At 42.4% G+C, this 15,264-nt stretch overlaps 1 protein-coding gene across 12 annotated transcripts in view; it reads right to left on the bottom strand.

Moving 5' to 3' along the window:
- Positions 1-15,264, bottom strand: part of SCMH1 (Scm polycomb group protein homolog 1) — a 240,650-nt gene that overhangs the window by 7,145 nt on the left and 218,241 nt on the right. For all 12 annotated transcript variants that reach the window (XM_023727153.1, XM_023727151.1, XM_023727152.1 and 9 more), the window contains one exon: positions 5,203-5,400. In XM_023727153.1, the coding sequence (XP_023582921.1) occupies positions 5,203-5,400 (198 nt within the window). The remainder of the gene's footprint in view (positions 1-5,202; positions 5,401-15,264) is intronic.

The raw sequence follows: 15,264 nt of genomic DNA, 5'->3' as shown, positions 1-15,264 counted from the left end.
TCTTTTTGATGATGAATGCGACACCATTCCTCTTCAAGCTGTCATTTCTGGCATAGTAGACCATATGACTGTCTGATTCAATGGCCAACTTCAGTCCATTTTAGCACATTAATGCCCAGGATCTTGACGTTTATGCGTCCCATTTTATTTTTGACGATTTCCAATTTTCCTAGATTCATACTTTGTACATACCACGTTCCGATTATCAGGATATTTGTAGCTGTTTCTTCTCAAGTTGAGTTGTGCCACATCAGCAAATGAAGGTCCTGAAAGCTTGACTCCATCCACGTTATTAAGGTCGGCTCTACTTTGAGGAAGCAGCTCTTCCATGGTGGTCTTTTGAGAACCTTCCAACCTGAGAGGCCTATGTTCTGGCACTGTATCAGACAATATACTGCTGCTATTCATAAGGTTTTCGCTGGCTAAATCTTTTCAGAAGTAGACTGCCAGGTTCTTCTTCCTAGTCCTCTTAGTCTGGAAGCTCAGCTGAAACCTGTCCGCCATGGGTGATCCTGCTGGTATTTGAACACTGGTGGCATAGCTTCCAGCATCACAGCAACACGCAAGTCCCGACAGTACAACAAATGGACAGACCAGGCACATGGGCATCTGTTTAGAGCTTTGGTCTTAATCTTGCCTCAAATACAGCTCCCAAACCCCTATTTCACCTTTGGGATTTGGGATTGTGATCATTAAGGTTGTGTTTCAACTTGGCTGGGCTATGATTCTCAGTGGTTTGGCACTTATAACATGGCTTGGCAGTCATATAATGATGTGATCACCTCCATGATAAGATTTGTTATAATGTGATCCCCTCCATGATGGGATCTGCTGTGAGTTCCAATCATTTCAAAGGGAGTTTCCTTGAAGGTATGGCCTGCATCCAATATGGGTGGACTTTCTGGCAAGGCTCATGGGCTTTTGCTGGCTCTGGATCCTGCAGCTGGCTCCTGTTTGTCTGACTTCCGATTCTCGGGCCTTGAGCTAGCAGCTTAACTGCTGTCTTGCCTGCCAATCTTGGGATTTGTCAGTCTTCACAGCTTGTGAGCTAGAGCCCTGCTGTCTGACTTGCCAACCTCAGGTTTGCCAGCCCCTGCGGCTATGTGAATCAGGAGAAGCCTCCAGCCTGACCCATGGACTTGGGACATTCCAGCCTCTATAACCACGTAATTTTCTTAATATAAATCTGTCTATATATATTTACATGCTTTGCTGGTTTTGCTTCTTTAGAGAAACCAGTCTAAGACATGGATCTCTGTATTTTGATCATCACCTGCCACAGAGCTCTTGCATCTTTCATCCCCTCTGCTTGGAATGTGTCCCCTTCTTTCCCTTCAGTTTCTCCTTTTCTTCTGGCAAACTAACTTAACAAAGCAGATCCTGGCTTCAAGGACCAGTTCCTTAATGAAACTTTTCTGTTCTACCCCACAAGACTTGGTCTCACAAAGCACTTAGTGTATCTCTTGCTTACAGCTCATTTTCTACATATTCTCCCTGCATGACATCACTGAGTAATTTATTCTTCAAAAAGCAGCCAAACAACCTTTAAAAAGCAGTAAAGAATCATATCAACCCCTTCTAAGAATCCATGTCATTACATCGCACTTAAATGAAATCTAACTCCTCACCTTGGTCTATGAGGTAGTGCATCACCTGGCCTTTCCTACCTTTCTGATCTCATTTTACTCCCCTCTCCACCCACCATGCTCCAGACACACTAGCCTTCTCTCTGCTTCTTAAAGAGGCCAAGCTTTTATCCTCTGACTTACAATTTCCTCTGTGTGGAATTTTCTTTTTTCAGATCTTTGAATGCCTGAGTCCTTCTCAACATTTAAGTCTCATCTCAAATATCAATTCCTATAGAGGCCTTCCTTAATCTCCTATTAAAAATAACTAATTCCCCACATAGTCCATCTCAATCCAACTACTCATTTATTTTTTCATAGTACATATTACTAGTTGAAATAATTTCATGTATTTACTGTTTTATGTTTATTATCTGTCTCCTGCCTATAGAATATAAGCTCTACTTTATTCTTTGCTATACCCCTAGCACATAGAATAGTGTCTAGTCTGCCATAGTAGATGTTCAAACACGTTTGTTGAATGGATGAACGATCATATTATATAATAGTTATTTGTGTATTTTTCTGTCTCCCCTGCCAGACTAAGTCAGTCTTGAGGCAGAGGCCTTGCCCTACTCATCTCTCTATCCTCAGCACTCAGGAGATGCCTAAAAAATGGTTGAGAGAGAGCAAGTGACTTGTTCCCACTCAAGTACCGAGTGGCAGAGCTGAAACACGTGTGAAAGTAGAACGGCCAAATCTTCAATTATCTCCTTCAAAGGCTAAGAATCTCCTCCCATTTTCCTTCACTCTCAGTCCAGGTCTAAAAGTCAATGCACACTGTGGCTAGCCCAGCCCTATCTAGCCCACACCCTCTTGTTAAATAAAGTCTTTTTGATACTTATCTCACTACCTTCTGCTCCACCCCAATTTCTGCCATAACCATCAGAGGCAATCCTATAGAGCCAATCCATTCAGCCATCACACCTCCAGTGACTCACCTCCACTCCAACTACCCACTGTCAAGGCCATTCTCTGGTTCTTGTTATCTCTGGAATGAATCCACTTCAGAATTTTAAATACCTTACTCTCTGATCTCAACCTCTCATCTTTCCAACTCTCTTGGGACTTATGCCTATTACAACTATTATATTACAAAGACCTTCAATATATCAAACTTTTAATTTCCCCCATCCTTCAGCCTTCTCTCAGCCTTGCTTGCTTCTTCACTCTACCCAGATCCAGTGGTTGATTATCTAAACTGTCCTCCTCCAGCTCACTGATTCCCTTATATAACTCCACACCCATTCTCCCTTTCAGCTCAGCACAAAACCTTAATTCTCAAACTGTCTTTTCTCACCCCACATCTAGGTAATTGAGAACCACAGAGGAAAACCATAGCTCTTGCAAACTGGAAAACTAATCTTGAAACATAGCTCGTTCCCTGGTGTTTCTTGCAAACCATTCTCTTTCCTTGATTGATTTTCTCCTCTCTTCTTTATGACTCATTCAATCTTTCAGCACTTCTAAGTCCTTCCCTATTCAGCCCCTTTTCCTTTCACTCTTGGCCATAATCAGTCTTTCCTCTAGTCTCAGAGAAGAAGGTGTGCCTCCTTCTGGCTTAAGACTGATCCACCTGTCTATACCGTTGACCCCTATTCCTGTGACTACTCCCACGGCCTTACTGTTTCCTCTTTCTTATATTCCTAGTTTCTTCCTTTTGGAAAGCTCAAGTCATTTGCTGACAAACATGCCCAATGTGCCCCTACTCTAAAAAGCCTTCTTTGACTTACAGTCTGCTCCAGTCACCATCTTTCTTTTTTCTCATCAGACTTCCACTGATGTCCCCACCTCTTGCAATGCTCTCACCACCCTCTACCACCAGTTAAGCTACTTCTGCTAAGACCACCAATTACCTACCAATTGCTGAATCCAAGATATTTCCTCAGTCCCAATTTTACCAAACCTTGGCTGTACTGAGCTCTGTACTCCTGGCCATGCAGGATCAAATTCTTTTGTTTTTCTCACATCTGACTGTTATTTTGTCTCCTTGGTGGATTCCTCTTCCTGTTTCCACCTCCTGAACTTTCTTGTTCCCCAGGACTCCATCTTTGGTTAACTGCTTTTCATTCTACACATATTCTTAGGAAGTAGGTGTCACTGAACTACCATCTATATGCTGATGAATCCCAAATACTTAACTGCAGCTCAGTACTCTTCCCGGAGTTTCAGACATGTGTAGCCACTGCCTGCTGGACAACACCTGCATAACCCAAGGGCTCCCTCCTCTTCCATCTCTTCTATGGTTCCTTCTTTCAGTGATGGCATCACCATCTATACATTCCCAATTCCCTTCTTCCTCACAATCCTCAACTCTGGCTAAATTTATCTTGTGAATAGTTTTCAAATCTATTTTCTCTTTTCCAAGCTTTCTACCACTGCCTTAATCTAGGCCTATATCACTTCTGGCCTGGTCCACTCTAGCAACCACCTAAGTGGTCTCTCTAGTCTTTTCCCTCCTCAAATCTATCCTCAACATGGTAGTCAATGAGCTACACACATGTTGATATCTTATCTCTAATTAAAAGCCTTCAGTAGCTTTGTATTGCCTACAAGATCAACTCCAAACTCTTTAACAAGCGTTTAAGGTCTTCTGTGATATAACCCCTGACCTTTCCAGGCTTTTCTAATTGAAGTCCCAGTATCACATTTTATGTTTTAGGAATACAAAACTCCATGTAATTCCTGGTACAATCTATGCTATTTCTTATCCCTTTGCCCTTGTTCATGCTATCGCCTCTCCTGGAAGACTCACTCTTCTCTACCACCCCTAAAGTAGCCATTCATATATTCATCCTTTCAGTCTCAAGCAATATGCCACTTCCTCAAGGAAGCTTTCCTTGAATACCAAGCTTGGGTTAGGTGTCCCTTTCTGCTGTTTTCATAATACTCAAAGCAAATCTCTTTCACTGACCTCAAGATATTGTTTTATAATTATCTGTTTAAGTGTTTGTCTTCTCCACAAGACTGTAAGCTCCTTGAGGACAGAAAGTGATTCATTTTTGCATCTCCATGCCCAACACAGGTGGTATTCAAATAAGTGACTAATGGATGAATGAATGAATCCTTCCCTGTCCCCTGGTTTTGGGTCCTCAGCAGTTAGTTTCCATCAGGGCTTCAAACAGGTCTGTTCTGGTTCAAACCCCTGCTGAGAATTTGCATTTCCACCCCAGATATACTGAATCAGAATCTACAGTTTGACAAGTTGCCCAAGTGATTCTTATGTATAATAAATTTTGAGAACCACTGCTCTACTAGTGGTTCTCAGAATTGGTCCCTAACCAGCAGCACTAGCATCATGGGGGGGTGGGGTGGGGGAGGGAACTTGTTAGAAATACAGATTCTTAGCAGGGGTTCGAACTGGAAGGAACCGGCTCAAGGCCCTGGTTTCCATCATTCCCAAGACAATCTAAGAGCTCTAATCACCTCCCAGGTGCCTGGCCAGGCACAGTGGTAAGTCTAGTCCCAGTTATACCAGCAGGCAGGGGACACGGAGCCAGGCCCCCTCTGGAAGCTCAGGAAGTAAGAGAAGGAGAGAGTGAGGGAGGAGAGGAGGACCAGAATTCTGGTAGCTTACCCCTGGAACACAGCCTGCGCACAGCTGAGGCAGTGCTCTGTGGGAGGCCACAGGATGGAAGCAAGGGCCGGTAAGCTGGGGCTCGAAGATTTTGGGAGGTGCTGACAACAAGGTTGTTGGGATTCAAGGCAGAGTCCATTGGATCTGAGTGTGGCTCCAGGGACCGGGACAGGCTATTCCCGAGGACAAAGGTGTCACCTGGAAAACAGTAAAACCAGAATTAGACTGGCCTGGGAAGAATGCCAGGGTGCTGGCTCCCAGGTACCTGTTTGGAAGCTCTGTAGAGCAAAGCAAGAAGCAGCAGGGCAGAGAGAGAAAACCCTGGGCTGGGACCCAGGAGACCTGTGTACCAGCCGTGGCTCTGGCTCTCACTAAGTGACCTCAGTGAAGTTCACTGCCACTCTCTGGACTTCAGTCTCCTTAGAGACTCTTCCTCTTAGACTAGATTTTTTTTTTTAAATTTTTTCCCATACAAAAATTTATACATACATTGTTATGTGACTCTAATTGCTCTCCCCATACTGTGACAGCACACTCCTCCTTTCCACCCGATTCCCCATGTCCATTCAACCAGCTCCTAACCCTGCCTTCCCATCTGACCTCCAGACAGAAGCTGCCCATTTAGTCTCTTGTATCTACTTGAGCTAAGAGGCACACTCCTCACGAGTATCACTTTATGTTCCACAGTCCAGTCCAATACCTGTCTGAAGAGTTGGCCTCGGAACTTGTTTTAGTTCTGGGCTGATAGAGAATCCAGGGGCCGTGCTTTCTGGGGTTCCTCCAGTCTCAGACTATTAAGTCTGGTCTTCTTACTAGAATTTGAGTTCTGCACCCTACCTTTCTCCTGCTCCATCCAGGACTCTCTGTTATGTTCCCTGTCAGGGCAATGATTGGTGGTAGCCTGGCACCATCTAGTTCTGGTCTCAGGCTGATGAAGTCTCTGGTTTATGTGGCCCTTTCTGTCTCTTGGGCCACTACTTTCCTTGTGTCTTTGGTATTCTTCATTCTCTTTTACTCCAGGTGGTTGGGACCAACTGATGTACCTTAGATGGCCGCTTGCAAGCTTTTAAGACCCCAGAAGCCACTCACCAAAGCAGGACGCAGAACATTTTCTTAATGAGCTTTGTTGTGCCAATTGACCTAGATGTTCCCTGGAAACATGGTTCCCAGACCCCAGCCTGTGCTACTCTGTCCCTCAAAGTGTTTGACTGTATTCTGGAAACTTCTTAGCTTTGGTTTAGTCCAGTTGTGCTGACTTCCCCTGTAGTGTGTGCTGTCCTTCCCTTCACCTAAGATAATTCCTATCTGCTATTAGACTAGATGGTCTTTGAGGTTTCTTCTGGTTGGGATGTCCCATGCTTTTCCTGGATAAGGAGAACCTTCAAAAAAATAAAATAAAATAATGGAGCTATTCTAGGATGGACGAGGCTGCCTTGGACACAAGATGCCAAAGCAGGCAACAGAGATGCTGGAGAAGAGATGCATTTGCTTAGATGAGGGTACTTTACAAGCTGACCATCTGCTCAACCAGCAGGACATCTCAGAAGTACTTCTTGATACGTGGCTAACTCCCTGTCCACATGGGATCTGCTCCACTTTTCCTCCCTCCTTTCGTATTTGCCCTGTTCTATAGAAACTTTCCAAGGAAGCTGGCTGGGGTTGTACAGGGGTGAGAACTTGGGCATAGAGACCAGAATGTGGGTTAGAATTTGACTCTACCACTCTGCAGGCAAGGTTCTTTTCTCAGAACCTCAGTCTCCTCACCTATAACATGGAAAGAATCACTTTCTTCCTAGGGGCTTGTAAATATCAAAAGAGAATGGCTATATGAATGCCTTTGTAAAGGGAATTTCATCTTGATGTTTCTACCCAGGCCATGACTCAATACCAGACAGCAGGCTCCAGTCACTGCACTACAGAACCTGCAGCAGACTCCCTCTCCTGATTGGGCTCTACCTAAACTGAGACAGTTCCTCAGAATGGCCACAGCTTTCTCTGCTTGTGAAGACCGGCTGTCCTGGGTGCTGAGCCATACCATTATCCTTTATGGTTTTTCTTAGAGATCGGGTGTTTAGATAATGTTTGGGATTCATTTAGGGCCTCTGATGAACCCAAAATTCAAGCACATGGTCTGGCACACAATAAGACTTCAGTGGCAAGATGGTTTAGGATTTTAGAACTACTTTCTAATACCTAAAATTGCTTGGCAACCACGAGCTCAAAGACAAATTTAGCATGAGACAGCTATTCATCTTTATCTCAGGGAATTTAATTGATGAAGCCCTTCCCTAGAAGTGGTTCTGAACAGAGACATCTTTAAGGCTCCAGACACCTTAACCATATCCTACTCCCTTTCTGCAGATGAGACTTCTGATTCCTATTTTCCAGGAGAGATGACTGCAGCAGTATCCCATTTTAAGAGATGAACAGGAACCAAACTGAGCTCTATACCTGGTCTCCTGCCTTTCATAGGTGTGGTGATCCCAGGCAAGTTACTTGTCCTCTCTCAGCATCAGTCTCCCAGCTTTAAGATGGGGAAAAATTTCTCCCCTGTCATATTGAGACCATCAAAATTAAAACTAAGCTATAGTGACAGAAAGCAGATCAGTGGTTTCCTGAAGATGGGAGAAGGATGGGGGGAGCACAGCAGCAGTGGGATGGAAAGATTACAGCAGGACTCGAGGAAACTTTCAGGGTGATAGATACACTCATTATCTTGACTGTTGTGATGGTTTCACAGGTGTATACATATATCAAAACTTATCAAATCGTGTTAAATATGTACAGTTTATTATATGACAATTATACCTCAATAAAGCTGTCCAAAAAAGAGAAACATTTTAGAGGCACAAACAATAGTATTTCCTGATGAATGTGGTAAATGAGAGAAGGGGAGAAATCAAGAATAATACTAACGTTTCTGCCTTAGCGGCAACGTGGACATACGTGTCTACCAAACTTCTTGAAAAAATTATCTCGCTCACAGTCTCTTTTTCTCTCTCAACCCACTCGCCCCTCAATCTGCCATCTGCTTCTATTACCACTCCACTAAAACTGCTCTCATCAAGGTTATCAGACTTTCAGGTTGCTAAATCTGAGGGATATTTCTTGGTCCTTATCCTACTTAATCTTTTGGCAGCAATCAACACTGTCTACTCCCTCCTTACTGAAATCCTCTGTTCCTCTGAAATATTTTGCATTTTCCTAGTTTTCTTCCTCTTCTCTATCTTTTTTTTCTCCTTTGTGGTCTTCTCTTCCTCTGCCTGACTCTTAGATGTTGTTACTCCTCAGGTTAATGTCCTAGGCTTTCTTTTCTTTTCTCTTTAAACATTCTTCCTGGGAAATCCCACTTACTCCCATGACTGTAATCACCAGCTACTGGTTGTAACTAATTTCCCTCCTGGTCTTGACTTCTAAATCCAACTTCACCTCAACTCGGATGCCTCACAGGCACCTCAAGCCTAACGTATCCAAAGCTGAACTCATCATCTCTCCAGTTGTCTCCCTCATCCCTGTGCCCCATCTCAGGAACTGAAAACAACACCTACCCAGTTTTCCCAAGCCAGAAATCTGGGCTTTCCGCATCCCCATATCCAACCCATTACCGGTCTTATAAGGAAGCCTGGTGGTGCAATGGTTAAGTGCTTGACTGCTAACTGAAAGACTGGTGGTTCAAACCCACCAGCAGCTCTGCAGGAGAAAAGAGCTAGTGATCTGCTCCTGTAAAGACTATAGTTTAGGAAACTACATAGGTTAGTTCTACCCTGTCATATAGGGTCACCAAGAGTCAGAATCAACTTGATGGCACACAACAACAACAATAACACCAGTCTTGTTGATCCTCCCTTCTAAACAGCTTTTGAAACTGTCCAATTTCCTCTATCGTCATACCACTGCTACTATTCTAGTCTGAGTCAAAATTATCACTTGTTTTTGTATAGGGAAGAAAACCACCCAACTACCCACCCTGTGAGCTCTACTGCCTACTATTCCTGTTTCCAGAGTTGGTGGGTAGGGATGGAAGTTCATCTGGAGTCCTCTCTAAGAATTAGGTCTGGGGCATGATAAACAAACACTTCCACAGCATTTGCTTTTGTTCTTTGAGTTGCTAAAAGTTTAGATCCGGGTTAGATGGTTCTCTCATTTACATAATTACATTAATGGTACTTTTGCTTATGAAAGGTAAGACCTAGGCATTATATAGGAGGAAGAAGCTGAGACAAAAGGAAATTAAATTATTTCGCCTAATAAATTAACAGAAATTTGGAATTTCCTGCTAACAGCTTGAAAATGAGATTTGGGATGGAGACAACAGATAAATCAGAAGAGAAAATGAATCGCCAACACCTAGGTCTCATTAGCAAAAGTGGACCTCAGAAAATGGCCGTGAGGCCTAAGGTGAAAGAGGTCAGTAAGGTAACAGGTGATAAATACCGAGACAAAACAAAAATGTTAAACTGCTTCTTGTTCTTTGTGGTAATTATCCTTCATTTCCCCCAAAACTTCAATAAAAGTCTATTAGACATAATGGCCTTATGTTGTTAGGTGCCACTGAGTCGGTTTCAACTCATAGCAACCCTATCTACAACAGAACGAAACACTGCCCAGTTCTGAGCCATCCTTTTGATCGTTGTTATGCTTGAGCCCATTGCTGCAGCCACTGTGTAAATCTATCTCATTGAGGGTCTTCCTCTTTTTCGCTGACCCTCTACTTTAGCAAGGATGATATCCTTCTCCAGGGACTAATCCCTCCTGATAATAAGTCCAAAGTATGTGAGATGTAGTCTCGCCATCCTTGCTTCTAAGGAGCATTCTGGTTGTACTTCTTCCAAGACAGATTTGTTCATTCTTTTGGCAGTCCATGGTATATTCAATATTCTTCTCCAACACCACAATTCAAATGTGTCAATTCTTTTTCTGTCTTCCTTATTCATTGTCCAGTTTTCACATGCATAGGAGGCAACTGAAAACACCATGGTTTGGGTCAGGCGAACCTTAGTCTTCAAGGTGACATCTTTGCTTTTCAACACTTTGAAAGAGGTCTTTTGAAGCAGATTTGCCCAATGCTATGCATTTTTTGATTTGACTGCTGCTTCCATGGGTGTTGACTGTGGATCCAAGTAAAATGAAATCCTTGACAACGTCAATCTTTTCCCCGTTTATCATGATGTTGCTTATTGGTCCAGTTGTGAGGATTTTTGTTTTATGTTGAGGTGTAATCCACACTGAAGGCTGTAGTTTTTGATCTTCATCAGTATGGTTGTGTCATCTGCATAACAAAGGTTGTTAACGAGTCTTCCTCCAATACTGATGCCCTGTTCTTCTTCATATAGTCCATCTTCTCGGATTATTTGCTCAGCATACACATTGAATAGGTTTGGTGAAAGGATACAACCCTGATGCATACCTTTACTGACTTTAAACCACACAGTATCCCCTTGTTCTGTTCGAACGACTGCCTCTCGATCTATGTCCAGGTTCCTCATGAGCAAAATTAAATGTTCTGGAATCCCATTCTACGCAGTGCTACCCATAATTTGTTATGATCCACACAGTCAAATGCCTTTGCATAGTCAATAAAACATAGGTAAACATCTTTCTGGTATTATCTGCTTTCAGCCAGGAGCCATCCCACATCAGCAATGATATCCCTGGTTCCACATTGTCTTCTGAATCCGACTTGAGTTTCTGGCAGTTCCCTGTCAATATACTGCTGCAGCTGCTTTTGAATGATCTTCAGCAAAATTTTACTTGTGTGTGGTATTAATGATACTGTTTGATAATTTCCGCATTCGGTGGGATCACCTTTCTTGGGAATAGGCATCCAGTTGGTTGGCCACGTAGCTGTCTTCCAAATATCTTGGCATAGACAAGTGAGTACTTCCAGTGCTGCATCTGTTTGTTGAAACATCTCAGTTGGTATTCTGTCAATTCCTGGAGCCTTGTTTTTCACCAATGCCTTCAGTGCAGCTTGGACTTCTTCCTTCAGTACCATTGGTTCCTGATCATATGCTACCTCCTGAAATGGCTGAACATCTACCAATTCTTTTGGTATAGTGACTCTTGTGTATTCCTTCCATCTTCTTTTGATACTTCCTGAGTGTTCAATATTTTCTCCATAGAATCCTTCAGTATTGCAACTTGAGGCTTGAATTTTTTCTTTAGTTCTTTCAGCTTGAGAAATGCTGAGCCTGTTCTTCCCTTTTGGTTTTCCATCTCCAGGTTTTTGCACACGTCATTATAATACTTTAGTCTCCTCTCTAGCCACCCTTTGAAATCTTCTGTTCAATTCTTTTACTTCATCATTTCTTCCTTTCGCTTTAGCTACTCGACATTCAAGAGCAAGTTTCAGAGTCTCTTCTCACGTTCATTTTGGTCTTTTCTTTCTTTCCTGTCTTTTAATGACCTCTTGCGTTCTTCATGCATGATGTCCTTGATGTCATTCCACAACTCGCCTGGTCTTCGGTCATTAGTGTTCAACGCGTCGAATCTATTCTTGAGATGGTCTCTAAGTTCAGGTGGGATATACTCAAGGTTGTACTTTGGCTCTTGTCGACTTGTTCTAATTTTCTTCAGTTTCAACTTGAACTTGCATATGAGCAATTGATGGTCTGTTCTGCAGTCGGCCCCTGGCCTTGTTCTGACTGATGATATTGAGTTTTCCATAATCTCTTCCCACAGATGTACTTAATTTGATTCCTGTGTATGCCATCTGCGAGTTCCATGTGTATAATCACCATTTATGTTGTTGAAAAAAGGTATTTGTAATGAAGAAGTTGTTGGTCTTGCAAAATTCAATCATGCAATCTCCGGCATCATTTCTATCCTAAGGCCATATTTTCCAACTACTGATCCTTCTTCGTTTCCAACTTTTGTATCCAATCTCCAGTAATTCTCAATGCATCCTGATTGCACAGCTGATCAATTTCATACTGCAGAAGTTGGTAAAAATCTTCAATTTCTTCATCTTTAGCCTTAGTGGTTGGTGCGTAAATTCGAATAACAGTTGTATTAACTGGTTTTCCTTGTAGGCATATGGATATTATCCTATCACTGACAGCGCTGTACTTCGGGATAGATATTGAAATGTTCTTTTTGACGATGAGTGCAACGCCACTTCTCTTCAAGTTGTCATTCCCGGCATAGTAGCCCACATGATTGTCCAATTCAAAATGGCCAGTATCAGTCCATTTCAGCCTACTAATGCCTAGGATATCTATCTCCAAGTGTTCCATTTCATTTTTGACAACTTCCAATTTTCCTAGGTTCATACTTTGTACATTCCACATTCTGATTATTAATGGATGCTTGCAGCTGTTTCTTCTCATTTTGAGTCGTGCCACATCAGCAAATGAAGGTCCTGAAAACTTGACTCCATCCATGTCATTAAGGTTGACTCTACTCTGAGGAGGCAGCTCTTCTCCAGTCATACTTTGAGTGTCTTCCAACCTGGGGGGCTCATCTTCCAGCACTACATCAAACAATGTTCCACTGCTATTCATAAGGTTTTCACCTGCTAAATCTTTTCAGAAGTAGACTGCCGGGTTCTTCTTCCTACTCTGTCTTAGTCTGGAAGCTCAGCTGAAACTTGTCTGCCAGTGGTGACTCTGCTGGTATCTGAATACCGGTGGCATAGCTTCCAGCATCACTACAACACACAAGCCCCCACAGTACGACAAACTGACAGATACTTGGGAGATGGCCTTATGTTAGTTTGGAAATGAAGAATGAGGATCTGGATCAATGCTTAGGGGCAAAGCACTGTAGAGAGAGACCCACAGCTATGGGAGGTGACAGGGAAAGAAGGGAATAAGAACTGAGTCGGAAGCAGGAATCAGAGCTAGAAATATCAGTAAATATCAGGAAAATGTAACCTAACCTTGGGTTATGTGGGATGAGGGTTCATTTGATTTTATTTAGATTTGGATATTAAAGGCAAAGATAACCATAAAATCTAGGGTGACTCACAGAGTTCTACAAAAAACCTCCACGTTTCCATGCCTTCTGTCTTGTTCTAGTCTGATCCATTCTCCCAAATAATATCCTGAGCCATCCTTCTAAAACACAAATCTGATCATGTTTCTTCCCTGCTTTAAATATTTCAGTGGGTCCTCACAGCTAAATGATAGAGTTTAAAGCCTGTAACACAGTCAACTGGACTGAGCCTCTGCCTACCAAGCCAATCTCATCTCTTGTATTCTTCTCTTACGCTTTATATTTCAGCCATACTGAACATTCAGTTCCTCTGAAACAGGCCATATTCCCTCTCGCCACTCACATTCTCACGTGCTATTTGTCAATAGGAACATTCTTTAATATTCCCTTCCTTCATCCCTTTGAGTCTGTAGCACCTTCACCTGACTATTCCCCTCATTAGGTCCAAGTCTGGGTATCACTTCTTCTGGTAAGTCTTCCCTGACACACTCGGCTTGGGTTGGGCGTCCCTCTTCTGTGCTCAGTACACCCTGAAGTTTTCCTAGTAAAGTACTCATCACTCTGAATTGTTTACTTACTTGTTCATTGTTCATTTTATTCACCAGACTGTAATCTCTGTGGAGGCAAGGACTGAATCCTCCATGCCCAGATCAGTGCTTGGCATAGTGCAGTCAATAAATGATTGACTGACTGTCTGACTGAATAATGGATTAAGAAAATTTCAATTAACTGTGAAAATCTGGAGTCATCTTAAAACTCTAAAAACTCTGGGGATGAGAGGGCTTCTTCAGATATTTCACAGTTCTTATTTGGCTTTTAATCACTGTGAATCTTGGAATTTTGGCAGAAGAATCACTTTGTAACTAGCTCAGAAGACTTGGATGGCAACTAAATACAAAGGCACAAGGAACTCATTGTCATGGGACAAATGAACCATTTTCTCCAGCAGAGAGGAACCTGGGAAGTCCCAGAAGAGCAGACCCAGAGGTTAATACTGGATGGATTTCAATTATGGTTAAAATTAGTAGTGACTGGGACCAGCTAAATGAATATAGTCTCCTTCGTAACACTGTCAATTTTTTAGAAAGCCAGAAGGAGTCCCCTCTCATTCATTCTTTATAGGCCTTTTGCTCTGAAGAATGGACCCTACTCTGACACTGCCTCTCCCTGGAAGACTTCCCTGACCTCTTCTTTCACCTTACCCCTTTGTCTGTCACTTCTGGCTAGGCTGGAGTTCTGTGGAGTTCCTCTGTTCCATGTTCTTTCCACATACATGTTTACATATCCCTTCCTCTCTCAGCTGGGGACTCTTTAGACCAGAGATTGAATCTATTTCATCTGTCTCCCCAGAATCCAGTATGGGATCTGGCACACAGTAAGTATTCTATAAATGTTTGATATCCTGAGACAAAACAACTGGCCTGGATTCTTCAAAATGCCATGTCACATCATAGAAGACAGAAAAGAAGTCTGGAGAACTGTTATAGGAAACAGAGACATGACAATTACATGCAGTGAATGATCCTGGACTGGAACGACTGGATCCTGGATTAGGGGGAAAAAAAACCCCCAGCTATAAACAACATTATTGGGACAATTGGGCTAATTTGAATATGGACTGTATGTTAGCTAGTAGGATTTTGTTAATACTAAATTTCTTAAGTGTGATAATAATATTGTATTAGGAGATACATACAAAAGAATTTAGGGATTAAGGCCCTCATCGGCAGGTAACTCTCAAGTGGATCAGTAAATAAACAAAAATATACATATTTTAAAATATACAGATACAAATATACATACATATACTTAGAGAAAGAGACAAATGTGGTAAAAAGTTAACAAATGGTAAATCTAGATAAAGAGTACATGGTTGCTCATTGTACTATTTTTGCAAATTTTCTGTATGTTTGAAATTTTTCAAAATAAAATGGAAAAAAAAAAACACAACAGTCTCAACTTAGGTAAGGAAACTTAATGGGATATGCAACCTACCTATGCATTTGGTGGAGCCCTGGTGGCACAGTGATTAAGAGCTTGGATGCTAACCAAAAACGCTGGCAGTTCAAATCCACCAGCTGCTCCTTGGAAACCCTATGGGACAGTTCTACTCTACTCTGTCCTAGA

This window comes from Trichechus manatus, unplaced genomic scaffold (genome assembly GCF_000243295.1).
Source record: "Trichechus manatus latirostris isolate Lorelei unplaced genomic scaffold, TriManLat1.0 scaffold00015, whole genome shotgun sequence".
NCBI lineage: Eukaryota > Metazoa > Chordata > Mammalia > Sirenia > Trichechidae > Trichechus > Trichechus manatus.
The sequence above is the reverse complement of the archived record's forward strand: the minus strand, read 5'-3'. Positions and strand labels throughout refer to the sequence as shown.